This window comes from Meles meles, chromosome 20, assembly GCF_922984935.1.
Source record: "Meles meles chromosome 20, mMelMel3.1 paternal haplotype, whole genome shotgun sequence".
NCBI classification, from domain to species: domain Eukaryota; kingdom Metazoa; phylum Chordata; class Mammalia; order Carnivora; family Mustelidae; genus Meles; species Meles meles.
In genome coordinates this window covers 21,819,187-21,843,490 of record NC_060085.1, presented here as the reverse complement: position 1 = coordinate 21,843,490, position 24,304 = coordinate 21,819,187, and the positions used below count along the sequence as shown (strand labels likewise).

The 24,304-nt window shown below is 63.1% G+C and overlaps 1 protein-coding gene across 3 annotated transcripts in view; it reads right to left on the bottom strand.

Moving 5' to 3' along the window:
* STAB1 (stabilin 1) overlaps nucleotides 1–24,304 on the bottom strand; it is a 27,120-nt gene extending 2,816 nt beyond the window's left edge. For 2 of the 3 annotated variants that reach the window (XM_045990627.1, XM_045990629.1), the window contains exons 1-57: nucleotides 24,131–24,304; nucleotides 20,207–20,343; nucleotides 19,745–19,860; nucleotides 19,414–19,499; nucleotides 19,271–19,340; nucleotides 18,858–18,953; nucleotides 18,256–18,366; nucleotides 17,829–18,025; nucleotides 17,471–17,601; nucleotides 17,160–17,287; nucleotides 16,768–16,856; nucleotides 16,415–16,552; nucleotides 16,142–16,285; nucleotides 15,903–15,965; nucleotides 15,501–15,614; nucleotides 15,362–15,415; nucleotides 15,059–15,139; nucleotides 14,512–14,670; nucleotides 14,066–14,128; nucleotides 13,734–13,829; nucleotides 13,464–13,550; nucleotides 12,357–12,468; nucleotides 11,714–11,900; nucleotides 11,511–11,604; nucleotides 11,242–11,400; nucleotides 9,894–9,989; nucleotides 9,187–9,282; nucleotides 9,016–9,063; nucleotides 8,708–8,838; nucleotides 8,436–8,547; nucleotides 7,955–8,032; nucleotides 7,772–7,870; nucleotides 7,542–7,640; nucleotides 7,273–7,404; nucleotides 6,992–7,120; nucleotides 6,755–6,811; nucleotides 6,369–6,452; nucleotides 5,689–5,884; nucleotides 5,492–5,587; nucleotides 5,350–5,395; nucleotides 5,186–5,262; nucleotides 4,825–4,950; nucleotides 4,568–4,641; nucleotides 4,341–4,415; nucleotides 3,982–4,104; nucleotides 3,624–3,671; nucleotides 3,098–3,175; nucleotides 2,844–2,990; nucleotides 2,242–2,382; nucleotides 2,091–2,150; nucleotides 1,547–1,723; nucleotides 1,377–1,463; nucleotides 1,137–1,286; nucleotides 982–1,038; nucleotides 698–899; nucleotides 288–437; nucleotides 76–180 (exon numbers count right to left, since the gene is read on the bottom strand). In XM_045990627.1, coding sequence (XP_045846583.1) covers nucleotides 76–180; nucleotides 288–437; nucleotides 698–899; nucleotides 982–1,038; nucleotides 1,137–1,286; nucleotides 1,377–1,463; nucleotides 1,547–1,723; nucleotides 2,091–2,150; nucleotides 2,242–2,382; nucleotides 2,844–2,990; nucleotides 3,098–3,175; nucleotides 3,624–3,671; nucleotides 3,982–4,104; nucleotides 4,341–4,415; nucleotides 4,568–4,641; nucleotides 4,825–4,950; nucleotides 5,186–5,262; nucleotides 5,350–5,395; nucleotides 5,492–5,587; nucleotides 5,689–5,884; nucleotides 6,369–6,452; nucleotides 6,755–6,811; nucleotides 6,992–7,120; nucleotides 7,273–7,404; nucleotides 7,542–7,640; nucleotides 7,772–7,870; nucleotides 7,955–8,032; nucleotides 8,436–8,547; nucleotides 8,708–8,838; nucleotides 9,016–9,063; nucleotides 9,187–9,282; nucleotides 9,894–9,989; nucleotides 11,242–11,400; nucleotides 11,511–11,604; nucleotides 11,714–11,900; nucleotides 12,357–12,468; nucleotides 13,464–13,550; nucleotides 13,734–13,829; nucleotides 14,066–14,128; nucleotides 14,512–14,670; nucleotides 15,059–15,139; nucleotides 15,362–15,415; nucleotides 15,501–15,614; nucleotides 15,903–15,965; nucleotides 16,142–16,285; nucleotides 16,415–16,552; nucleotides 16,768–16,856; nucleotides 17,160–17,287; nucleotides 17,471–17,601; nucleotides 17,829–18,025; nucleotides 18,256–18,366; nucleotides 18,858–18,953; nucleotides 19,271–19,340; nucleotides 19,414–19,499; nucleotides 19,745–19,860; nucleotides 20,207–20,343; nucleotides 24,131–24,211 — 6,169 coding nt within the window. In that variant the 5' untranslated portion in view covers nucleotides 24,212–24,304. The remainder of the gene's footprint in view (nucleotides 1–75; nucleotides 181–287; nucleotides 438–697; nucleotides 900–981; nucleotides 1,039–1,136; nucleotides 1,287–1,376; nucleotides 1,464–1,546; nucleotides 1,724–2,090; nucleotides 2,151–2,241; nucleotides 2,383–2,843; nucleotides 2,991–3,097; nucleotides 3,176–3,623; nucleotides 3,672–3,981; nucleotides 4,105–4,340; nucleotides 4,416–4,567; nucleotides 4,642–4,824; nucleotides 4,951–5,185; nucleotides 5,263–5,349; nucleotides 5,396–5,491; nucleotides 5,588–5,688; nucleotides 5,885–6,368; nucleotides 6,453–6,754; nucleotides 6,812–6,991; nucleotides 7,121–7,272; nucleotides 7,405–7,541; nucleotides 7,641–7,771; nucleotides 7,871–7,954; nucleotides 8,033–8,435; nucleotides 8,548–8,707; nucleotides 8,839–9,015; nucleotides 9,064–9,186; nucleotides 9,283–9,893; nucleotides 9,990–11,241; nucleotides 11,401–11,510; nucleotides 11,605–11,713; nucleotides 11,901–12,356; nucleotides 12,469–13,463; nucleotides 13,551–13,733; nucleotides 13,830–14,065; nucleotides 14,129–14,511; nucleotides 14,671–15,058; nucleotides 15,140–15,361; nucleotides 15,416–15,500; nucleotides 15,615–15,902; nucleotides 15,966–16,141; nucleotides 16,286–16,414; nucleotides 16,553–16,767; nucleotides 16,857–17,159; nucleotides 17,288–17,470; nucleotides 17,602–17,828; nucleotides 18,026–18,255; nucleotides 18,367–18,857; nucleotides 18,954–19,270; nucleotides 19,341–19,413; nucleotides 19,500–19,744; nucleotides 19,861–20,206; nucleotides 20,344–24,130) is intronic. The other variant, XM_045990628.1, reaches the window with a different exon arrangement.

Sequence of the window (24,304 nt, the reverse complement as noted above, 5' to 3'; positions counted from 1 at the left end):
TGCAGTGAGGACACACGCCGGTGTCGCAGACAGGTACAAGCGCACGGCGGGGGCACAGATGCCAAGAGCACTCACTCAGCTGCACCTCACAGCTCGGGCCCGTCCAGCCCTCATCGCAGAAGCAGGAGCCAGAGCCCCCCAGGCCCTCATCACAGCGCCCATGGGAGGAACAGCGGCAGGCTGGGGAGAGGGACGGGCAGGAGGATGAGGGGTTGGTGCGGGGGCGCCAGGGCTCAGAGGGCAGGGTAGGCGGGGGCAGGGTTGGGGGGCCCTGCAGGACAGCCCACCTTGGCACTGGGGCCCAAAGGCCCCCGGGGCACAGAGCTCACACGCCGTCCCCGTAAACCTCGCGTGGCACTGACACCGCCCGCTGCCGCTCATGCCGTCCACGCACACACCATGGCCGCTGCACGGGCTGCCGGCACCGCCAGGGCAAGCTGCCGGTGGGGGAAGAGAGGGGCTGGGGGTCTCCTCAGGACCCCCACCACACGCAGCCCCAGGCCAGCCACACTGCCCGTCCTGCACCCGGGACAGCCAAGCCCCTTCCAGAAGCCACACCACCCCCCCAAGCAGAGTCCTCGATGCCGCACCCAGTGTTCTCTCCTGCTAAAACCCCCTCACCACACACACCTGCCCCCCGCCCCACCACCCCAACACCTGTTCTCCAGAGCAGCACCGGCCGCCTCAGGGCCCTTACCTCGGCACTCACTGCCGTAGTGACCAGGGCAACAGCTGGGTTTCCAGGTGGTGGTGACGCAGTTGCGGTGGCAGCCCCGGCCCAGGCCTTGGGGCTGGCCCCAGAGGCTGGACCGGGCCCAGATGCTGCGCAGTGCCAAGGAGTGCAGTGGAGGGGATGTCCAGAACTTTGAGTAGTATCGCCAGCAGGTCTCGGGGCTGCCCTGGTCCAAGAGGAGTCAAACAGTTTGAGCTTGGTGGTCCCTGGGCCCTACCTGAACCCCCACCCAGCTCCCAGGGCCTCACCTGCTCCTGTGAGCCCTCAGGACAAGGCGGTTCCAGCCCACAAATGCTGCAGATCTTCTGGAAAGAACAGAAGCCAACAACAAAATCAGATGGACGGATGGGACAGGTCAGCTAGGGTCCCTGCCTGTCCACCTCTGACCGGTGGCCTCTCTCACCAGCCGCAGCGGCCGAGTCTCAAAACGGTCACAGCGGGCACCAAGGCCAGGGGGCTCCAGCAGCTGGTCGATGCCATAGGCCAGGCCACCCTCAAAGGGCAGGTGCCGCTGCACGATGCGGGCATCCTCTTCCCCCACTGTGAGCTCACCCTGCAGGCAGAGGAAGGAGAGTGCGTGAGGTCACAGGTGCATCACGGGCCCCCACTTCCAGAGCCCCTGCCCCCTGCTTCCCAGACTCACCAGCCGGGCACGGCTGCAGGAGAAGGAGATGGGGGTCCCATGCATTGTGCGGAGTGGGCCCAGGTTGGGCAAGTCAGATGCCAAGGCCTGAGAAGATGGAGCTACGGTTGGAGCTGAGCGGACTGGCTGGGAGGCAGGCAGCAGGGACCAAGGACTAGGGGGACACCCACCTCAATGTTGCGGATCACGTGGCCCCGCAGGATGGCTGCCAGCTTGTCACGGTGGTCTTCATGGTGTAGCCAGGCCTGGCGTTCGGCTGGCAGGGCCCGCAGGGCGGAGTCTGTGGGCCACAGCATGGTGAGGGGCCTATGCGACGCATCCTGAAGCAGGGGCAGGAGGCCAGCCTCCTGGCAAGGGTTAGCAGAGGTGTGACAGTCAGAAACTGGGGGCCGGAGGTAAGAGGCTGGACCACAGAGTCCAGGAAGGGGCTCCAGGGACCCAGGTGGCCCTCCCGCCAGCTGCCTTCTTATGCAGCCATCCCAGGCAGATGCACAGGGACATTCATGCAGGGATAAACTTGCACGCCCCTCGACCATTCTCAGGTACGTGAGCGCACAGAAGCACACCCTGTGCTCACAGGGGGGCTCAGACAGCCTGTGCGCACACGAGGCACAGGGTTACACACAGAGGAGCGTGCAGACAGGTGAACAACACACAGTCAACTTGCACACGGACAGGCACAGGGCCACAGTTGCCCGCACGCGGGAGCAGTACCTTCACAAGGCTGCTGAAGATCTTGTAACCAAAGCCCTCGGCTGCAGCGGTGACGTTTCTCTGTGGGAAAGCACCGGGGAGCCTTGAGGTCAGGCAGGGAGGGAGCACAGGAGGCCCCTGGCAAGCTCCCAGGCCTGTGTCTAGGTCATACCCGCAGGGCAGGGGCAGCATCAGGCTCCCAGTGTAGCACGTCAGGAGGCAGCAGGACCCGGTCGATAAAGTGCAGGACGCCGTTCACCGCCTCCTGGTCGCTGCTCACCACCCGTGCGAAGTCATTGACAAAGATGCTGCCCTGCAGGCCAGACCAAAGGAAGCCGGTTGGTGGGGCACTCAGAGTCTGAGGGGGCGGGACCCTAGCTGGGGGCGGGGCCCCCAGTGGGCCTGTGCTGGGCGAGGCTTGGGGCAGAAGGTGGGCGGGGCCAAGACAGCAGGGAAACACCACCCTCCCTGCCTGGTTGACCCGGTGGGGCTGGGGGAAGAGCGAGCGCTGACACAGGGCCAGGCTCAGAGTCGTCAGCCGGAGGACAGGCCCTCGGTGGTGGGCACGGTCCAGAGATGGACTCGTTTATCTCCCTCTCACTAAACCCCGTCCCGGCCCAGGGGAGGTAAGAGGGTCTTCAGTGTGCAAGGAATGCGGCTCAGGTGCACGTGGGCAGGGCTTGAAAGCTGCCGCTGAGTGTGAGTCCCGGATCTGCGGGGTGTTCCGGGCAGGGGCGGACCAATGTGGAGTAGAGGGTAGGGACCTGGGCCCACCTCCCTCTCGTGGATGCGGAGCGAGTGCCCCGAGAGCGTGGTGACATAGCCTTCCTCCAGCAGCTCCTGGCTGCTCAGCCGCCCGCAGCCGACCACGTGGTAGCGGAACACGAGCTGGCGATGGGCGCGAATCCGTGCCAGCTCATCCTGGAGTGGGAATCATGAGGGTAGGAGGAGGCCTTGATTGCTGTCCCTGCCCATACCCACTCCTGCCCCACAGGGCCCATCCCTTCCGAGGCAGAGGGTTGCTTTACCTGCGACAGGTTGGTCATTAGGTCTGCACGAGGCACAAAAATTGTGAAAGGCCCATCACCCTTGAGCTCCTTGTACTCCTGTGGGGAGGCAGAAACAGCTTAAGTAGAAGAGGGGCAACTTGTGACCACCTCGGGGCATCTGTTGATCCTCCAGGAAAGACCTGGACTCTCAGGGTCCCCTGGGTGGCTCAGTCAGTTAAGCCTCTGCCTTTGGATCAGGTCATGATCCCAGGGTCGTGGGATCGAGCCCCACATCATCAGGCTCCCCACTCTGTGGGGAGTCTGCTTCTCCCTCTGCCTCTATCTGCACCGTCCCCCACCCAGCTTGTGCTCTCTCTTGCTCACTCACTCTCTCTCAAATAAATAAAATATTAAAAAAAAAAAAAAAAAAAGACTTGGACTCTGAGAGACCAGAACAGCCAGCCCCCTAACCAAATGAGAACATGGAGGCCCAGAGACCCGTGGGACATGCAGATCAGAGAGGCCCAGGCTGGGCTGAAGAATTCGAAGCCAGCTGGTCACTTACCAGGAGGTGGAGGCTGAAGAATGAGGCATGCCTGTCCCGAAGGAGCTCCTGGGGGAGCGAGGATCAGCTCAGATTTGGGGTGGCCCCCATTCAGGGCCTGGTGCCTGTCCCAGCACCTGCGGCCCAAGGTCTGGCCAAGGCAGAGATGAGGAAAGGAAAGCCGGGGGTCTGAGCTGGGGTCAGGATTGGTTTCATGGATCATAGCTGGGTCAGGCCCAGGTGGAGTCAGGGGGTCAAGGTCATGGTCAAGGCCAGGAACAGGATCAAATCCTGTTTGGGGTCTTAACCAAAATCGTGGGTCAGGCCCAAGAGGGTCACAGCCAAGGCTGGGTCAGGGGTCCAATTTGGGCACCATTACCAAGCCGACTCGGGCGCGGCAGGTGAAACCATCGCCCACGGTGTGGGCCGCGTCACAGGTACACGTCCTCTGGCCGTCCCCTGCGCCTTTGCACACGGCATAGGGGCTGCAGCCTCCATTATTCTGACGTGGGGAATAGGAGAGAGACAGGGTTGGCCCCATCCAGCCCTGGGTAAGGGACCATGAAGACTCCTGACCAACCCCCAAAGCCCTGTGTGCTACTGAGTGGTCAGATTCGAGCTTGTGGGAGTGTGGCTCAGCCTTCAGAGGAGGCCCCTAGGACTCTGACGGGGGGCAAGAAGGCCTGGTTCCCGCCTCAGTCCCCTTCCCTGTGAAATGAGGTGGGGCTGGGTCCTGACCTGGGAGCACGGGTCCAGGAGGACACAGGTCCGGATGCCATCCCCGCTGTAACCCTCTCGGCAGCTGCAGGAGACCTGTCCCAAATCCTGATCAGTGCGGCTGCTGGGACCCAAGAGCAGACCAGCGCCCCGGACAGAAGGAGCACCTCCTCCCTGGCCTGGTCTGTGGGGGGGCCCACCCTCTGAGGGAAAGGCACAGCCCCAGTGCCCGCATCTGTTGTGCTGACCTGCTGGGGGCCTGTGGGGATACAGTCAGCATGGGCGTGGCAACCCCCGTGGCGGATGAGACAGCCGTTGGCTTCTGCAGGGGGAGACACTGGGATGAGAGGTGGCCCTGGGCAGCCCTTTCATTCAATGGTGCCTTCAGTGGCTCACTGCCACGCTCTCAGTGCCCCCCATGGGCCCCTCAGCCTCTCCTGGCCTTATAACCCTGAAGCCAGAGCCCTAGCCCCATGTCCACCCAGGGTGGGGAGCCCAGCCTCACCCTGGCACAGCTCCCCATCTCCTGTGTAGCCATCGTGGCAGGTGCACGTCCGCTGCCCGGGGGCCACCTTGGTGCAGTTGGCGTGGAGGGAGCACCCCCCGTGGTTGTGCGCACAGGGGTCCACCTCTGGGGGGCAGAGGATCCCAGAGAGTTGTGAGGAGCGGGCACAGGGATAGCGTGGGCACAGGGGAAGAGGGCAGGGGAGAAAGGAAGAGGTCAGAGGGAAGGTTGAGACCTGAGATGGGACCTGGATGGAAACTAGCCCCACAAGGACTGAAGAGGGCTCTGCAGGGAAAGCATCAGGGTGAAATCACATAGAAAATCTCAGGGTGCATGCCCAGAACATTCCATGGGACCCAACCTGAACAGTAGCTGCCGTTGCCGGAGTATCCCGCGGAGCAGACACAGACTGGGGCCGCGACTGAGTCCTGTATGCAGCTGGGAGGGACAGCGTTAGCCCAGCCTGGACTGTGCCTGACCCCAGGGGCCCTACCCACCCACCAGCCCGAGGCTGAGCACACTCACTTGGCATTGGGGTCGCACTTCTTTGGGCATTGAGGGCCAGTGATCTCTGGGAAGGGAGGGGGCAGGAAGAAGGTTCTGGTCGTTTGGACCAGGGAACCACCTCCCCAGGAATCACCCGCCCCTCCCCATGGAGGCTACTCACTCTGGTCACAGCGGGGGCCCTGCCAGCCCACATTACAGACACAGCTGCCGTCCCCTTGAAGCCCCTCCTGGCACAGGCCGTGGGCACAGTCACAGACTGGGAGCAGGACAAGGGAGGACAGGAGTTGCCCAGTGCCTCAACCCTGCCCTGGCTGGGCTGTCTCCATGCCTCTGTCCTCTGCCCTCCCCGGGGCTCACCTCCACCACAGTTAGGCCCATAGCGGCCCAGCTCACACATCTCGCAGGCGGTTCCGTGGAAGCCCTCATGACAGCGGCACTCCCCGCTGCCCAGGAGCCTGTCCTGGCACTGCCCGTGGCCCGAGCACACACCACCCTGACCGCCTGGGCATGGCTCACACAGTGTGCCAAAGAAGCCGGGGCAGCAGTCGGGCACCTGTGGGGAGGGGGCAGGGAGAGGCCCGGCACAGGCCAGGTGCGGGGAAGAGGGAAATGAGGAGGCGTGGGGACAGGCCGCAAAGCCAGACAATGAAGCAAGCAGGAACCGGGGAAATGGAGGATGCCTTCTATGACCCTCTCCGTGGCAGGGGTGAAGAAAGGGAACCTCGGGCCAGGGACAGCTGTGTTGAATCCCGCAGTGAGGGATAATGCTGGGCCCGCAGTTTCCCCTGGGTCCTGCCTGATGGTGTCCAGGCCGAGCTCCTTTTCCCTACCCCCATCCCCACTCCCGGGGGTGTGACCACAGACAGTGGCCCCACTGACCTCAGACCTCTCCCTCTGGGCCCTTGCTCCACTGGGCTCAGCCTAGTCCCAGCCCTGATCTCTGCCCTTGAAATGTAGTCTGGGGTCCTCCCCTGGGCCTGCGCTCCTGCCTCCCCTTTGTGGTCAGACTCGGGGGTGTGGGGTACTCCTAGGCAAACCTGGATCCTCTTGGCACATGTGTAAGAGCAGCCCCGGGAGAAGGAGGAGCCGGACCTGTAGACGCAGCTCTTCTTGGGGGTGTCCTGGAAACGGGGACAGGCAGGAGGGCTGAGCCTGCGGCTTGGGTACTGGCAGGGCAGTGGACGGGAAGACAGGCAGACAGCTATCAGTGGGGGAACGGGACAGCAGATCAGGGAGGGATGGAGGCAGGAGGCCGACCTGGGCCCAGGCATCCCCAGCCTCAAGGAGACAAGAAGCAGCCCTGGCTGTTCTATGCACCACAACTGGGCCAGCCAGCTGGGTCCCGCATGGGGCGGGGGTGGGGGTGGGGGTGGTGGATACCTGCATGCAGAGCAGAGGGCATGGCTTAAGCCCCTGTCCTTACCTCCAGCTGGAAGCCCTGAGTGCAGCGGAATCTTTTGGAACAGTTTACACATTTCTCCTGGGGAGGTTGGGAGAAGTCAGGTGGTCTTGGGGTAGGGGCCCCCAAACCCACCTTCCTTCCTCTCCCACCCTGACCTAGTGCCCCTCCCCAGCAGCCAGACCAGCCAGCACCTCCCAGCTCTGAACCCCCTCAGCTCTTCTCCCCACACCCTGCCAGCCCTGGGCCTCAGCCTCTCACCCGCAGGGACTCGGCGTGGCTGTGCAGACAGCGGCTTGAGCCCACGGTCAGGACCCCCGCCAGGCCAAACAGTGAGCGTCCAGGGGCCTCCAGCACCGGGCCTTCGAGCAGCACATGGTTCACCTCGGGCTGCAGAGTGCGGGGGGAGGCTGAGTCCACCTCCCAACACTGCCACCCTCACCGTGGGGCTACGGGCTGGCGGGGGGCGGGGAGGGGGTCTCCCGGGACAGTTGGTCTCTAGAGCAGAGGTTGCAGACTCCCAGCCCGCCACCCCCACAGACCTGGCCGCTATGGTTGTAGAAGACGAGCCAGTGGGCTGGGCCCAGGAGTGAGTTGCGGTGTCCCCCTCTCTGCAGGGTCTCCACGGAGAGTGCCTCCCCCAGGATCACATGGTGCCGCACGGTATCTGCGTCCTGGCCGGGAAGCCGGATGGAGTAGCTCGGGGGCTCCGGGGACAGCCGAGGGCCCAGGACTGTCCCTTGGCCGTGGGATGGGAGGGTCACTTGGGGTTTCCCCTCCCCCTGCAGCGGCCCCATCCCGGGGGCCTCACCATGCTGCTGCTGTTGCCACTGGCCTCCAGAGAGCGGTTGGTGGGCACGAAGATGGTGTAGGCCGTGGCGGCCTCAATCTGGGGCACCAGCTTGTGATGCTAAGGGCAAGGGGCCAGGGTCACCGATGGGCCTCATCGCCCTCGGGCCGGTCCCTGGAGCCAGCTGTCTCCCTTTAGGCCTGGAGCCATGCACCCCAAGAGGGCACACCCCCCCCTCCTCTGTGGCTCACCTGCAGCAGCTCCCGGAAGAGGCGGAAGGCAGGCACCAGATCCAGCTGCTGCAGCAGCCCCGGCCCAGGCAGCACGTCCCCCCTCGGAGGCAGTAAGACCTGCCGTGGGGTGCCCCAGGGCTGGTCAGCACACCAGCGCCCCTCAGCCTAGGTGCCTCCCCACACAGACCCCTCTGGCCGTACCTGGCTGAGGACGTGTAGGACACCGTTGGTGGCGAGGAGATCAGTCACATCCACGCTGGCGTTGTGCACCCAGACCCTCTGGAAAGCAGCAAGCAGAACTCAGCCAGGGGTAGGCACAAGCAGATTCTTGGGAGTCGGCATGGCACCGACAGAGAGTCTGCCGGGCATGCGGGCCTCTGCGGGTGGTCCCCAGCCCAGGCCGGACCCCCTTGGAATCAAGCACGGCTGTCCTGATCCACACCTGGGCCCATGCACCAGAGGGACAGGCGAGCACATGCAGACACGGATACACAGGTGACACCTGGCAGGGCAGTCACTGCTGACGCAAGGACACAGTTCTGAGGACCCCCTCCGCTGGCCCTGGGCAGGTCTGCGGGATTTCAAGCTCAGCCCCTGGGGCCCTGGTCTGGGAAGTTGGGGGCCTGGAGTTCCCTCCCATGCCCCGCACGGCCCCCTCTGCCACCCAGGGTTCACCACGTACCCCACTGATGTTGTGAATCTCCCAGCGTGTGTTAGGGCTCAGGGTGGCCACATCCCGCCCACCCAGCCGGGCCAACTCCTCCTCGGAGAAGGCCCCCTGGAGAAAATGGGCCCTGTGGGGCGTGGAACCAGGTTAGTGTAACCAACAGAGACCTCTGGGACTGGGCTCTACCCCAAGAGGTGGATATAAGCCGGGATGAGAGCCTGTGGGGAGGGGCAGGCTCTCGCACAGAAGGCTCTTCCCCACCCCGGGCCCCTGCCCCGGCTGCCCACCTGACCAGCTGCGGCAGCGCCCTTGGCTGCAGCCAGAAGGCCTGGTCCTCGGGGCTCAGCCTACGGATGGCGGACTCAGAGGGCACCAGGGCTGTGACTCGGCTGTCGGTGGGAAGAGTGATGCCAGCACTCTGTGCGTGTGGTAACAGGGGATGGGAGGAGTGATGAAGGCAGCTACCTGAAACTGCTTGCTCCCAGCCTCTGGGCCTGCCCCCACCTCCAGCTCTTGGAGATTTTACATGGCACCTCTGCATCCAGGAAGGCTTCCTGGATTTGAGCCCCAACCCCAGTATTCTCCCCTGTCCTACCTTGATCCACTGGTAGAAGACGGAGAAGTGGGCATTTGCTTCCAGCTCCTAAGGGGAGAGAAAGAGCTGAGGTCATCAGTCAAGGGACAAATCCAAGGCCCTTCCTCACCAGGACCCCGAGTACTGTCCATGAGAGGACTCCCCCCTACCCAAGCATAGGGACCCACTCACCCGGAAGATGTCTCCGTAGCAGCTGAAGCCATCTCCCCCATAGCCAGTGGGGCACGTGCAGACCCTCTGACCTCCCCCCACTGCCCGGCAGGTGGCCTGGGGTGAGGGTGGGGCAGAGAGACGGGGCCTCCATTCAGCGCGCAGATGGCAAGCTGGACCACACCCAGACTACATCTCACCCTTCTCGCCTATCCTCCTGCTGTTTGTCTTGCCACCTGGCCCCACTGTCTGTCTGTCCAGCCAGCCAGTCTACATTCATGTTGCTCCCTTGGTTTGCATGGTCCTGCTCTCCAAGCTCACTAAGCATTTGACAGGAGTTACGCCACCCCATCATGACAGACGGATTGGCAAAGCCCAGGGCGGGGGAGGACCAGAAGGGGAGGCCTGCACGGACAGCAGGAGGAGCTAGCCAGCAGGCTTTCTTTGGAACGCACGGGCAGGGGCGCAGTGGTATTAGGGTAGAGTGAGGTCGGGGTAGCCACCGGGGCATGAAGTTGGGGAGGGGCTGGCGACAGGAGGCAGGGCAGGGGCTGGGGCCTGAACAAGGAATGGAAGCCCCACCCTGCGGGTGAAGGGGTGACAGGGTCTAGACTTGGGGCTTAAGAGATTCCAATCCTGGCCATGGAGAGGGACACCCACAGAGTGGAGCAGAGCAGAGGCCCACCCAGAGAGCCTCCCCCAGGCCTCGGGCCCCCTCAGCTCCTCACCAGATCATGGCAGCCACCGTTGCCTGCCCGACAGGGGTCAATAGGACTGCACTCGTAGCCATCGCCGGCGAAGCCCAGCTTGCAGGTGCACCGGCTCTGAAGAGGTTGGGAGCAGAGGGTCTCGGCTCACCAGGGGCGGCCACCTTCTCCTCCTCTGCTCCCCCGCTCTCTGTGGGCTTTGTCCCCTGGGGAGGCCTGCTCAGACCTGAGGAGCATCTCCCAGGCCCCTCCATGGAGACCCCTGCTCCAGAGCAGGAGCCTGGCTCTTGGGAGGAGTCCCGAGAAGGGATGACGTCGGCAGGGAAGCATCCGAGGAGACTCAGTACCCCTCTGCTCTCAGGCCTGAGAGAGGCCAGCAGCATGTGGCGAGTGGGCAGGAGTCTCAGAGGCTGGTCCCAGGGATGGTGGCACACACCCGCCCCCGACGCTGCCACCCTGCTTTGAGCCTTCCCACTCAATGCCTGTGTCTGGGACGCGTCCCCACTGTAGCTGAGTGACCAGCGACACTCCCAGGTCCCAGTCGCCCTCATCTGCAAGTTGGGGCATCTCAACCTGTTTATTCTAGTCCTGGCTCTGTGCTTTAGAACCAAGCAGCGCCTCGTGGAGCTGGGGTTGCTGGCCCTCGTGGCCACCTGGGCGCTCAGCACCGAGGCCCCGGAGGTAGGGAGGTGCAGCCATCGTGGGGCAGGTCCCTGCTCACGCTGTCCCCAAGCCTGGCCTGGCTTCCCCGTCGGCATATTAGACACGTGAGTGCCGCCCGGTGCTTGGGGTGATAGGCCAACCTGCCTCACGAGAAAGCTCCAGAGGCTGAGACCCTGTGGCTGGAGTCTGAGGCTGCCAACCTGCAGCTGGACTTCCAGGAGTCTAGAAGGTTCGGGGATGTCACTCCCCTAGGGCCAAAGTCTCCTGCTTTGCTCAGCACCGCATTCCTAAATCTAGAATAGGGACTAGCATGCCAGGTACCCCGTGGGAACCCAACGAGGGAAGGAGGAACCAGTTGTCAGGAGACAGTGGCTCTGAAGCCAGGTAGAGAGGAGGACTCATGGCCCCGGTGACGAGAGTCCTCATCCCTGAGGGACAGGAGCCATAGCCTTCTGGCGTGGAACCAGCGACCTGGGGCTGGCAGCAGCACACGCCTTCAGCCCCAGCCTTGTCTCCCGCACACTCTGGCTGCTTCTGGACCTGACCACACGACCTTTCAGACCTGGGTTCTCACTGAGACCCCAAGCTGGAGTTCTTGGAGTGGCTGCTCCTGGAGCCAGACGGGGAGGGGCAAGAGTCCCCTGGAACCAATACCCCCTCCCCGACCCCACCCCTGCCGCCTCGAGCTCCCCCACCCAAGCCTCACCTGCCCGGGGCCCACGTAGCTGCAGAGAGCGTCGGCGTGACAGCCGCCTCTCGCATCCAGCTCGCACTCATCAATGGCCACACAGACGCGGCCATCCCCGCTCCAGCCTTTGTGGCATGTGCAGTGGTGGGTGCCCTGGGCCCCAGGGACACACTCCGCCTATGAGAGCCATGGTCGTGACCCGGGGCTGCAAGGCGGAGGGAGGGAAGAGGAGTCCCCCTCCACCCACCCCCAGGTCAGGACTTCAGGAAGGGGCCCCTGAGACTGACATTTTCCGAGCAGCCACCACGGTCCGGGGTGGAGCAGGGGTTGCTGGGCGTGCAGGAGAAGCCGTCCCCCTCAAAGCCATTGAGACAGATACACCTGCAGCAGGTGAACGAAGGGCCTCCCGTGAGCTTCTGGAAGGGGCCAGCGGCTGAACAAACCGACACGCAGGGTCAGGGACGGGGCAGAGAGGAAAAGCGACACTCACATGGGGACGCCCCCTTGGCGGATGCAGTGGGCATGCTGGTGGCAGTTCTGGGCCTGCTCCGCGGGCCCACAGCTTCCTGCGGACTCATTACAGAAGCGGCCGCTGAAGCCCGGAGCACATGTGCCCTGCTGACACACACCCCCGCTGCCCGGACGGTTGTCACAGAGCCCGTGGACACAGCCGCAGTCTGCAGGGAGGACCCGGGAAAGGGAAAGGTGAGGCAGGGGCAGGGCTGACAGGGAGCCAGGATACAGCAAAGGGGCGGCTAGGAATGTGGAGGATGGCCGCCAGCACAGAAGACTTCAGGGTCACCAAATTAGGGGCCACCCCATACTCAGGGAGGCAGGCAGGGAAGTGCAAGGGGACAGCAACCGTTCATCGCTTTCAGTCACCCCATTCTAGCTGCCCTGCCCCTAACACCACCAGCCATGGTTCTTCTGTGTGTCTGACCTGGATTAAACCGCAGCTCTCATCCTGGCATGGGGGAAGGAGACATCATCTATTTTTGCTCTCAAATCCTCCTCCCCTCCCTCTGGCTTCCGCCCTTCCTCCTGGGAATCCATTCCCTTCTTGGGGGTCCCCAGCCCCCTTTCCAAGCAGCCCCTTCTCTCCCTGGTGGGCCGCACGGGCTGGGACCACCCACCTTCTTGGCACTGGTCTCCATGCTTGTTTGGGTTGGAGCAGATGTGGCAGGCGATGCCCTTGTAGTCTGGGAAGCAGAGGCAGGCCCCGTTGCCCCGGACTCCATCGCTGCACTGGGGGAGGGTGGGAAGCAGGACCGGTCATGGGGTGGGGACTGGCCACATCCCCTCCCTGCACACCCACACCGTCCTCGGGCTGGCTGGGAGACCCTGCTCCCTCTGGAAGGCCTCACCCTGGAAAAGATCTCTAAATCACTGGCTCCCCAAAAGACCCCAGCCCTGGAACCCTCGTGGGTGACCTTGGCTCAACCTAGAAATCCACAGCTCCTGTGCTGATCCCTGGCCCGGCCCTAAAACAACCCTGAGGTTAGCAAGTGGCAAAAACAGAACACCCAAGGAAACCACTGACTGGGGCTCCTGCTGGCTCAGTCAGTGAAACGTCTGCCTTCGGCTCAGGTCGTGACCCTGGAGTCCCTACATCGGCCCGCATTGGGCTCCCCACTCAGTGGGGAGTCTGCTGCTCCCTCTACCCCTCACCCCACTTGTGTGCTCTCTCTCTCACTCTCTCAAATAAATAAATAAAATCTTTAAAAAAAAAAAAAAAAAAAGGAGAACCACTGACAAATAACCTTTAGGAAAACAGGAGCCAAAATCCAACTACTCAATTATTTCTTTTTTTGTGGTGGGCAGCAAAGCACGGTTTACTCCGTGATAGTACAAAGCTCCCAAAGAGGGCAGGGACCCAAAAGTATTGTCCTAATTCATTCTTTTTTTTAAGATTTTATTCATTTATTTGCAAGAGAGAGAGAGTGTGAGCCAGAGAGCAGAAGCAGGAGGAGAGGCAGAGGGAGGAGAAGCAGGCTCCTCGCCGAGCCCAGAGACCGACTCGAGACTCAATCCCAGGACCCTGGGGTCATGACCTGAGCCGAAGGCAGCCGCTCAACAGACTGAGCCACCCAGGCGGCCTGCCCTAATTACTTCTAATTTAAATACTAAAAACCATATGGCCCAACTTCCACTGCCTGGATGTGGGAAACCCAAGGCTGGCTCAGACACACAAGGAGCCCTGACTGACTCACACACCTCCCCTCGGGGGCAGGGGGACTCACATTGCCTTTGCCATAGCAGGGGTTGGAGAAGCCCCCAGGACACTGGGCACAGTCAGGCCCAAAAAACCCCTTGCAGCAGCCAGGTTTCTGTAAGAGACAAAAGCGCACGTCAGAGGGCTCATCTCGGGATCTGCCATTCCCACCGCCCAGGCTGCTCCCACGGCCCCCTCTGTAGAGCCAGGCAAAGCCCCTCTCCCAGGGAGGCAGGCTGCTCCGGCCCAGAGGGGAGGCCCGGGCGACCGCACAGTGAGCACCCTGGCCCAGGCTCACCAGGACTGTCTGGTTGCAGTTGTGAGCACAGCCCTTCTTCAGGACGTTGAGGCCGGTAGGGTCGTGGGTATAGACACACTCCTTGGGGAAGATGTCCTGGGGTGGGTGGTGCAAAGCAGGTCAGCTGGTGTGGGTGCTGAGCTGGCCCCCCTTGCCAGGCGGTGTTGGCCCAGAGACCCCCAGTGCTCTGGATCCAGCACCCCTCCCCTTAGTGGGGCTGAGAGGGGCTGAGCCTCCAGGTCCAGGTGAGCCTCACAGCCCCTCCTCCCCGCCTTGATCCAGGATAGTGGTCTCGCTGGGCAGCCCCGGGGGCCGGGCCAAGGGACACTCACCAGCTTCACACTGTTGGGTGGGCACGTGCTCGTGTTCAGGGCCTGGCAGTCCACACAGGAGCCCTGGGCAGGGCAGGGGGAGGCAGGTAGTTAGTCATGGTTTGTTTATTCAGCAGATCCTAGGAAAGGGGTCTAGAGCCAAGGCCTGAGGTATGAGAGAGTCAACGACAAAAGGCCAGGGCAGAAGGAAGAGCAAAGGCAAAGGCCGTGCCATGGGGAAGGGCTGAGTGTGGGAGTGAGGCCATCGTAGCAGGGGGCAGCGCCGGTGAGCCAGAAGATGCAGGAGTGATCTCAAAGGAACAACCAGCAAGACTGCTAAGGCCTGGCTCTGGGGGAGGCAGGTGGGTGCCTGGGGCCAGGGACCAGGCCCCGGGCCCACCGGCAGCCTCCCCGCCCGCTGGAGGAGAACACGTGCGGCCGGGCCCGCAGGCCAGCCGGCAGCTCACCGCCACGATCTGGTGCTGCTCCTCGCTGCAGAGCTTAGGCAGGATGGGCAGGATGGTGGGCGGCAGCAAGACGCCCTCCAGCATGTGGATCACACCATTGGAGGCCAGCACATCCACTCTCCGCAGTGGGACGCCCTCTGGTCCCAGCAGGATGCGCCCCTGCGGCAGAGCCCGGTGTGCAAGCCGCCCAGCCCGGCAGGCCCCTGCGCCCACTGCCGCCCTTACCCCGATAGCCCGGCCTGCGGGCCTCTCCTCTTCCCTCTCCCTGGCGGTGCTGCCAGCTCTGGCAAAACCACTCCAGCCTCCGGACTCTGAGCCACATGGAGCACCCCCCCCCCACCCAGACTTAGACCTACCCTCCTTGTCTTTGGAGCCCACCCACTCTGCTGGGCCCCAGGAGAGGAATTTGATCAGTGCCTGCCTCCCACACAGCCTCCCCAGGGCCTGCCCTCCATGGGGCTTGGGGCACAAAGGCCCATCTTAAAGAGGCCACACCACTAGCCCTTCCACTGGTCCATTTGTTCCAGACGTGGTTGGTGGAGCTCACCTCCTCGGAGATATTCACGGCGAGGACCTGGTTTGCCATGGTGAGGACCCGGCCCTTGGAGATGAGCTTCTCGACAGTCAGCTGGGTGGAGGAGGGGGTGGCCTCAGGCCGGGCGCGAGCCACACCGTAGGGCCCCACGCGGCCCTGCCCGGGTGACTCACAGCTACCACCTTGGTCCCCACCATGAGAATCCAGGCGGCTGGGGAGAGGAGAAGGGGCCCCGGGAGAGCAGGACCTACAGGCAACCTTCCAGAAGCCCAGCCGCAGGTGCAGGCTCCTCCCCCGCCTAGCAGAGCCTCTCACCTGGCCGTGGCTGTAGATGTGGTACTTCACCAGCTCCTGCAGTTTGGACAGACCCTGGCAGGGGAGAGAGTACTTGGCAGGGGCCGCTGGAGGCCCTGGTGCCCCGCCGCCCCCCGTCCCTTCTCCCCACCGAGCTTACCGCCGTGAAGAGGTAGATCAGGCGGCCGTCGCGCAAGTTGTCCACAGCCTCATTGCTTGGGGCGAAGACCGTGAAAGGCCCAGGCCCGTCCAGGATGGAGGGCAGCCCACAGTTCTGTGGTGGTGGGAAGGAGGCTCAGGGAGGATCTGCAGCCAGCCTCCGCCTCTGAGCCCTGCCCAGGCCCTACCACCCTCAGCCTGCAGGGACTGCCCGTGAGGAAGTGGGAGAAGCCACAATGGGTCCATGCTACCACAGAACCCTAAGATGGTGATGGGCAGGTTCTAGGATGGGGGCATGGGCAAAAGCCTGTGCTGCTCCCGAGCCCCAGATCACGGGGGGTTAGCAATGAGGGGTCCCGGCACAAAAGATGAGACGGGCTAGGGCCTTCCCACCCAAACTCACCTCCAGGATGGTTTCAAAGCGGCTGAAGGCCTCAGTAGAGGCAAGGATCTGGCCGATGGTCCTCTGCAGCAAGGGGTGAGCATGAGAGCCCCGGGGAAAAGCGGGAGGCTGCTTCAGCCCCGGGGGGAAAGGAGCCCTGTCCCAGCCCCATCCGGAACTGGCCGCTCCACTCTGAACTCTGTGGGGGTCAGGGGTCACCCGGTGGCAGCAGGTGGGGCAAGGGGAGGGCGCTGACTTACCTTGGGGTCCTCGGGCAGCTCTGGTGGGGGCTGCCACTGCAGGGCGGTGACCAAGTGGAAGACGCCGTTGGCGGCCGGGTAGTTGGTCTTGTGGATGGCGAACGTCTGCTGGGGCTGCTCCTTGTACTTGTAGGTGTACTTCTGCTGAGACGTGAGGCCTCGGGCTCATCCACGCCATGCGGCAGCCTCTGACGTTCCACCCCCACACCTCTGCCCCGGGTGGTGTCCCCCACCGGGGTGCCCTGGTCTCTGGGCTGAGGTGGCCCTTCTTACCGTGAAGCGGTTGAACGTGACGGTGATCTCCTGCCCCGCCAGCGTCCACCACCTGCGTGTCTGCTGGGTGCCCAGCTCCTCCAGCACGTGCTGCCCTGCGATGATGTGCTGTTTGCAGAGCCGCCGGGCAAGGGATGCCTGTAGGCGCAAGGGGAGCGGGGCGCTGAGAGGGCCCAAGGTGGCTGCTGGTCGCCATGCCAACCCTGCCCCAGCAACGGAGGGGACGAGAGGTCTCCCGGGACTTAGTTCCCCAGAGCCTGGGCCTGGGACTCTCTCAGGGCCCAAAAGCCTGGGGCAGTGTCCAGGAAGGAGGCCAGGGCTGGCAGCCAGCTCCTCGAGGGGGCGGGGCTCACATTCATGATCTTGGAGGTGACGGCGGAGAGGGACGGTACCAGCACAGTGAACGGGCCCGACGTGGTGAGGATCTCGCGGCAGCCCTGGTCTGGGAGCCATGAGAGGGGAGGTCAGAATGGATCTGGAAAACCCTCATGCATCAGTCCTAGGTTGTGGAGAGTTGGGTGGAGGGCATTGGGCTTAGGTTTAGGGTAGACGAGAGGCATCAGGATCGGGGGTGTGGGGAGCTAGCTCCCACCTCCAATCACACACCACAGCACAGCCCACTGCTTCCACAGCTTGGGGGCAAAGAAACGGGGCATCTCTGCAGGGTTTTCCCCTCGCTCCCTGCCAGAAATGCGGGGCGTGGGGACAAGGTCACAGGCAGGTTGAGGTGGGGGGGGTCACACACCCAGCATGGCCAGGGAGACTCTCAGCCGCAGGAACACCACACCCAGCTGGCCGGCCTTCTGTATCTCGTGCAGCAGATGTCCATAGCAGGCACGCCCATCCCCCACCTCGCCTTCCTTGCACACACAGCTAGGGCCGTGAGTAGAACTGGTCAGAGCAGGGTGTGTGGCCAGTCCCTACCTCCTGGCCCTCACCCTCCTGACCCCGTGGGCCCTCGAGCTGAGGAGGCACACATAAGCACCCTTGCCCCTGCCCAGACCACCCTCTCCGCTGTGCCCCCCACCGTGCCCATCATGAAGCTCATGTGCCCACCTGATCTTCCCATCGGGGGTCACCTGGCAGGTGGCTGACCGGTCACAGGAGTGAGGGAAGCAGTAGGCGAAGCAGCCCGCGGAGGCATTGTGGTTGACGCTGACCAAGCCTGGCTTACATAAGCAGGAGGCCTGGGCCCCCAGGCAGGGAAAGGAGGGTGGCGTCACATTCACGAGAACCACTGGCACCCACAAGGCTATGCTCAGCCGCCACCCTGCCCGCTGAGGGCTGCCATCCTCTTCCCATGTTATGAGTGGGCCAGCTGAGGCTCCCAGGAGGCCCATGATTCGCCCGGGGTCCAGTCGCCAATGTGGGCAGGGGGCCCACAGCACGGGCCTGACCCAGGGCCCCAGCTCACCTTGCCTGGTCTCTGGTACAGACACATGGTGGAGTTGCTGGGACAGCCACCGTAGTTGATGGTGCACGGGTCCTGGGGCAGACACACCGTCCCATCGCCATGGTAGTCCTTGGGGCAGCGACACTGTGCCTGCCCCGTGGGGCTCACCGAGCACTGGGCCAGTGGGGAGCAGGGTGATGGCTGGCAGGGGTTAGGGGCTGCCAGGGCAGACAGAGAGAGAGAGAGAGTGTGCCCAAGTGAGCTGGGAATCCAGGAGCACCATCTCCTCTGCGGCAATGGCCCAAAGGGGAGGTGAGCAGGTTGATCCAGACCTTGGGGAAAGGCCCTCCCTCAGGGACACATTGTACTTTCCGTAAATGGCCAGACTGTACTTGCGGATTTAAAAGGATGTCCTCCAAGCCCCTGCTCAGCCTGGTCAATGACTTACCTTGGCATTCTCTGCCCTGCTGGATGTGGCCAGGCAGGCAGCTACAGGAGGGAGCCTCTGCAGAGCACTGGGAGTTCTGGGGACAGTTCAGGGCCCGGCAGACTGGCAGCTCTGAGTGGAGAGGGAGGAGTATTGTGGTGGCTCAAAACTCCAGGCAGGGAGGAACACAGGTGTAAAGATGCTCTGCCCAATTTGCTGTGCAGCTCTGGTCAGAGTCTTGCCCTCTCTGGGCCTTTGGGCAGTGGAGGTCTGAGACGACATTCGCTCCCTCTGACCAGCTGTGTGCCTTTCCTACTTTGAAAGAAACTAGGGTGACGGCAGGGGTGCCTGGGTGGCTCAGTGGGTTAAGCCTCTGCCTTCAGCTCAGGTCATGATCTCAGGGTCCTGGGATCGAGCCCTATATCGGGCTCTCTGCTCAGCAGGGATACTGCTTCCCCCGCACCACCCCCCCCCGCCCGCCTCTCTGCCTACTTGTGATCGTTCTCTGTGTGTCGAATAAAAAAATAAAATCTTAAAAAAAAAAAAAGAAAAAGAAATTAGGGTAAGGGCAGCAAACCCCCTGAGGCTCAGGCCCCCATCCCTCCCCCCGCAGTCCCGCCCACCTTGGTCACAGCGGGGTCCGGTGTATCCAGCGAAGCACAAGCAGCTTCCGTCCCCCAGGGGGCCATGGTTGCACACGCCGTGCACACAGCTGCACTCTGGGAGGGACGTACAGGGACACTGAGTCTGCATTTCAGTCTCAGGAGTTCGGAGCTGTGATGCAGGACCGTAAGGGGGGTGGGAGACAAAGGGAAACACCTGGCGTAGCCTGAGGACTCGGGGGTGGGGGGCGCTTACTGGAGAAGGCCTCTGAGAACAGCACAGGGCTGGAGGGAGAAGGAAAGCCCACATCCCGGGAGGGGAAGTATGAGCCTGAGGGGCCGGCGGGAAGGCTGCTGGGGACTAGCTAGACGGGCAGGTCTCCTTGGGCCCCCAGCAGGCAATGGCCCCGTTCCCTCGCCCTGCCAGCGCTCACCTGACTGGCAGTTGGGCCCGAACCGGTTGGGGTCTTGACACTCCTGGCAGGCGGAGCCACCGAAATTTTCCTGGCAGGGATTTGTACCCAGTCAGCGTGGCCCATCTTCGGCACCCCCAACCCCAGCCCTGCCGGGCTCTTACCTGGCACACACAGGTCCCGTTCCCGTCTATGCCATCCAGGCAGGTCCCACGGCCATGACACGGGGTCTCAGCACCCCCAGGGCACTCTGTGGACCCCACCCCCACCAGAACTTAGCTGTGCCCTGAAGAACTCACGCGGCACCCCTGACCCCAGCAGCTCTGGGCAGCCCAACCCCTCCCTGGGGCAGCCAGAGCCAGAGAGCCAAGCTGTGTGGGCACTCTCACTAAATATCCGTTTACGGAGAAAGCTGAAGGAGACACAGGCAGATGCTACGGAGAGGGAGCCCAGGGCTGGGGTGCGAGGAACAAAGCTGGGACCCCCACCCCGTACCATAGCACTGGGACCCCCAGTAGCCAGGGCAGCAGGCCTTCTCTACCACATCCTTCCAACACTCCAGGCTGCAGCCACTCATGGACATCAAAGAGTCCCCCAGCTGTACCTCGTAGCTGGGGACAAAGGTGGGCAGGGTGACCGGAGGGCCTCCTGGTCGGCAGCCCCCAACCCCGCCTCCCCACAGCGAGTCCTAGCGCTCTAGCTCTACCTCCCCTCTCTCCGCCTGGCCCAGAGCTGAGCGCAGGGCCTGGCACATAGTAGGTGCTCAAGAAACACCACCTGCCCCCGCTCCCCCTTCTTTTTCCCTCCCTATCTCTGCCCACCCAAGGGGCCAACCAACATGTAGGCAAGTGACTGCCCTTTCTGCCCACGCCTGCCAGCTCTCCCTCGTCCCCCCGCCCTGACCCCACAGATGCTCCTGGAAGCTGGGCAGGCAGAGGCAGAAGCAGAGAGTCCCACCGGCAGTCCTGGGATATTTTCTCTGGTAGCGCCCGGAGCCAGCCTGGGGGGCACATCCGCCTCTTGATGGCTGGACACATGGTGCAGGGGATGCGCGTGACAAACTTGGTCTTCACGTCGCAGCGTCTGGACTGCACCTGGGCCACGGGGGATTTGGAGTGAGGGGCCCGGCCCCTGCGCCCAGTCCTGACTCCACTCTGATGGAGCCAAGGCCCAGCACCCCTCTCCAGGCCTCACTTTCCCATGTGTCCAGCAGTGAGGCCAGGGAAGGCCAGGGACACAGGGACACCTGCCTGTCACTGCCAGCACATTCCTACATCCAAGCCACACTTTGGCCCTCTGCCCAGGGCCGCAAATACACATCCGAGAGCCCCAGAGTCTATAGCTCCCGACACAAAGAGAACCCAGCCATTTTGTTCCACCTCAGCCCATTCAGATGGAGAAACCAAACCCCAGACCCCAAACCATCCAGGGCCTGGGGATGTTGGGGACCCGAACTGGTCTTTTATCCCAGTGTCCCTTATCACCTTGTACTGAAAAATCAACACTAAATGCCACGCAGATGCTGCCCAGCGCAGACAGATCGGGGCTGACCCTCTGGCCATTGCTTTGCCCAGAGTGTGCCCCCAGCGTGCTGCCCAATGACCCTGTAAGCAAGTTCGAGGGCCCGCTCGGCCTCCCCAGGGGGTGGAGACCCAGCAGCCAGCCCCAGACCCGAGAGGTAGGCCCATGTGAGCAGGTGTGCACGAGGGGGTCTGCATGTCTTCCCGCACCCCGCCCACAGGCCTGGCCCACAGCCCCCGGCCCCACGCACCAGCCCAGACCCGGGGGGCCACAGGCCATCATCGGGTGGGCGATGCTGGCAGCAAGGAGACTGAGAAGACCCAGGTGGCTTCCCATGGGAGGTGACAATTGAATTGGGGCTGAAATTTGCCCATGAGTTGGCCAGGGTGGTGCCCGTGGTAGAGGGGACCAGAGAGGCAAACACCAGGAGTGGAAGGAGCAGACGACGTCGTGGGACAAGGCAGAGAGCTGCCGAGGAGAGGGCCCAGGGGCCGGGCCAGCGAGGGTGGGGATCAGGGCAGCGAGTTGGTTTTAAGTGGGCCTCTGGCTGCTGCAGGGGAACAGGGGTGGGGGTGGGAAGGAGGCCGTTCCCGGAGGGTGATGAGTGCCTGGAAAGCCCAGGCTCGCAGTCCCATTCCTTGGCCCGCACAGGGCCTGCAAGTCCTCCATCCCTGGGGCTACCTTTACGGATGGCAGCCCTGTGCCTGGAGGAGGGAAGCTTCAGTCTTGGTTATAAGTGGGAGAAGGGACCACAGGAGGGTGCGTGTGGATGGTGAAGAGGGTCCAGGGGCCTGGGCCGTGGGTTCAAGAAGATGTTCTCGTCTAAAAAAGGCTGAACACACTGTGGTTCAAAGGGAGTGAGCCAGAACATCTTTCCTAGAACACAGTACAGACGCGAGGCCGGAAAAAGCAAGAGAAAAGGAGAAACAGTGGCCTGGCACGTTCTTCCGGTGAACACCAGAGTCCCGGGGCCCCTCTGCCACTGTGATTTGACCCTTCCCGCTCATGCCTCTGCGGTTGGCAAGGAAGGAAGTTGCTGAGAGTGGCCTCAGGCCGAGCCGTGGGGCAGAGTGCTGTGGTCTCATTCCCCACCCCGGGGCTCTGTCTCTGCTGAGCCAGGGAATGTCTAGGAAGTTGGGTAACTCCAGGGCTGGGCAGCTGCTGGCTCAGGGCAAAGGCACCCTGGAGGGCCACCTGGCCAGGCGGGCTCAGCTGCCACAGTGGCAGCCACTGGCCCGGGGACTGGCTTTCAGAGGAATGGTCAGGCCTGGTTAAGGGCTCAGGAGAAATGGTGGGAAGGAGAGAAGGAGAGAGTGTGGTGGGGTTTGGAGTGTGGGGGTGAGCACAGGAGGAAGCAGGAGCCTCCTGTCCCGATGTGACACCCTCACTCCCAGACTGGTGCGTTGGGAAATGTGTGTGAAATGGTGGAGTGGTTAAGCCAGCAGGCAAGTCATACTTCCGTGGGGGAGCACACCGGGACCCTCTGCCTGAAAGGAGCACCAGCCTCCCCAGCCCTGTCTCGCCGCTGGTCTCTCTGGATCACAGCCCAATGCTGAATCAGATTCCCTTCTTCCCGGGGCACCTCGGGACTGCCTGAGCCAGGCGGGGGCTGCCCCCCCAGCCCCGCCCCGATCCAGAGCTGATTTTGCAACGTCTGCTTCCCACAGAGACAGACTTGCTGCTAGGGAACTTGAGGAGACATGAGATATTAAGCCTGTTGTAAGAAGGTGGGAGCAAGTCCCCCCAAACTGGGGTCTGGGGCCCCTCCCTTGGAAGGACAGCACCCCGTCTAACTGCTGCCCCTGCCCGAGATCGGTGCCCTTCTCCCTCCACACCCCAGCTTGAGAACACACGTTCCTCCAGCACCAGCACAGACGAGGCAATGAGTAAAAGACTTTTGCATGGACAGGGGCTAGGAACCCCCTCCTCCAGGAAGCCTTCCTTGCCTCTACTGCCTGAACGTGTCTGTGTTCGTGTTCTGCTTCCGCCCCTCACTGGCTGTGTGACCCAGAGGTCTCCCCTACCCCTTTGAACCTCAGTTTGCTAACATTTAGAGTGAGCCTCGTGCTGCAGGGGTGCTTGGAGGGCTCGGTGACTGAGGACACGAGAGAAGGCCTATACCACCGTGTCCCTGTCCACAGGCACCCCCAGGACCGTCTGCCTGGCCCAGGCTGGCGGACGGAGCCTCAGCCAGAGAGCACAGGTCTCTAAAGAGGAGAAATTCCCAGCATGCGGCGGCAGGCCTTTGAAATTACCTTGTGCTCACCTTACAGGGAAACTGAGGCATTGAGGGAGCGGGAGCCCACTCGTGGGGCTTAGCCCAGCCTAGAACCCTGGGCCCTTCTACCACCACAGTCACCCTCGCAGCTTCCCACCTGCGAACCTGGACAGTGGGATCCTGGGCAGGTCCCTCTTCTCCGTACCTCAGCCTGGCTGCTAGTGAAATGGGGACAGCAGCCGCCGCCCCAAAATCAGATGGACTTGGCTTCACAGGGTCCCTACCCTCATCGGCAGGCAGACCCCGGCCAGGCAGCTCTCTCCATTCTCAGGGCGGGAGGACTCTCCCAGAAGCTCCAGTGGGGACAGCATCCCCGCTCCGGGGCCTGCGTGAACCCGTAGATGGGCAGCCGGGAGGTTCCTGGCATGCACGGCCTTGCCAGCCACACTCGGGGGCCCCTTTCTCTGGGGGATCACAGGTCAGTCAGGAGCATGGCTCCAGAGTCAGACTGATCTGACTCTGTCATCCTTGGGCTCTGATTCCTCCGGTGGAGAACAGGACCCACTGCCCAGGGTCCTGGGGATAATGACCGGCTGTGCCCAGGCCGTGCCCAGGCTGTGCCCTTGGTAAACGGGAGCCCTCAGGTTTGGGGGTGTTACTGTTGGCTGCCATTTACCCAGAGGACTGGGGGTGAGCAGACCTCCTTCCGCCCCTGGGACCGGACGTGGGCACGCACATGTGTGTTCCACGTGAGTCTGTTTGCTAGCTTCTCCAGGGTTCGGGGGCGATCCTAGCTTCAATCCCCAGGCCGGGCTCACAGAGAGACAAAGCCTCAGTCTGGGCAGCGAGGGCAGGAGCAGGGGCCTGGCTCTGTCCCCCTCAGCCTCAGCCTGGGGAGCTGCAGGATGGCTGCCCACACTGCAAGGGGGCTGGCAGGCTGAGCACGGTCGGAGGAGGACAAGGCAACAGTCTGCCAGCCTAGGCAGCTGGACCCCCACTGCAGCCTGCGGAGGTGGACATGCCGGCACAGCCCTCTGGTCCCGCTGCCCTGGGTGTCCCCAGACTCGGGCCCACCCTGTGTGCGCTCCCTTCCTGCTCCCACCCCTGGATCCCGCGTCCCCCTGCACCTGGCTCACACTCACCTTCTGCCCCCTGGTGAAGCTGGAGCCTGCTAGGCAGAAGGCCAGGAGGCAGAGCAGGAGGCGGCCCCGGGGCCCTGCCATGGCTGGTGGTGGCTGGCAGGCACGCCGGTCGGGATGGTCAGGGCAGCCAGTGTGGGGAAGGAGCTCCGGGAGGCAGGCGCAGGGGTGCAGGGC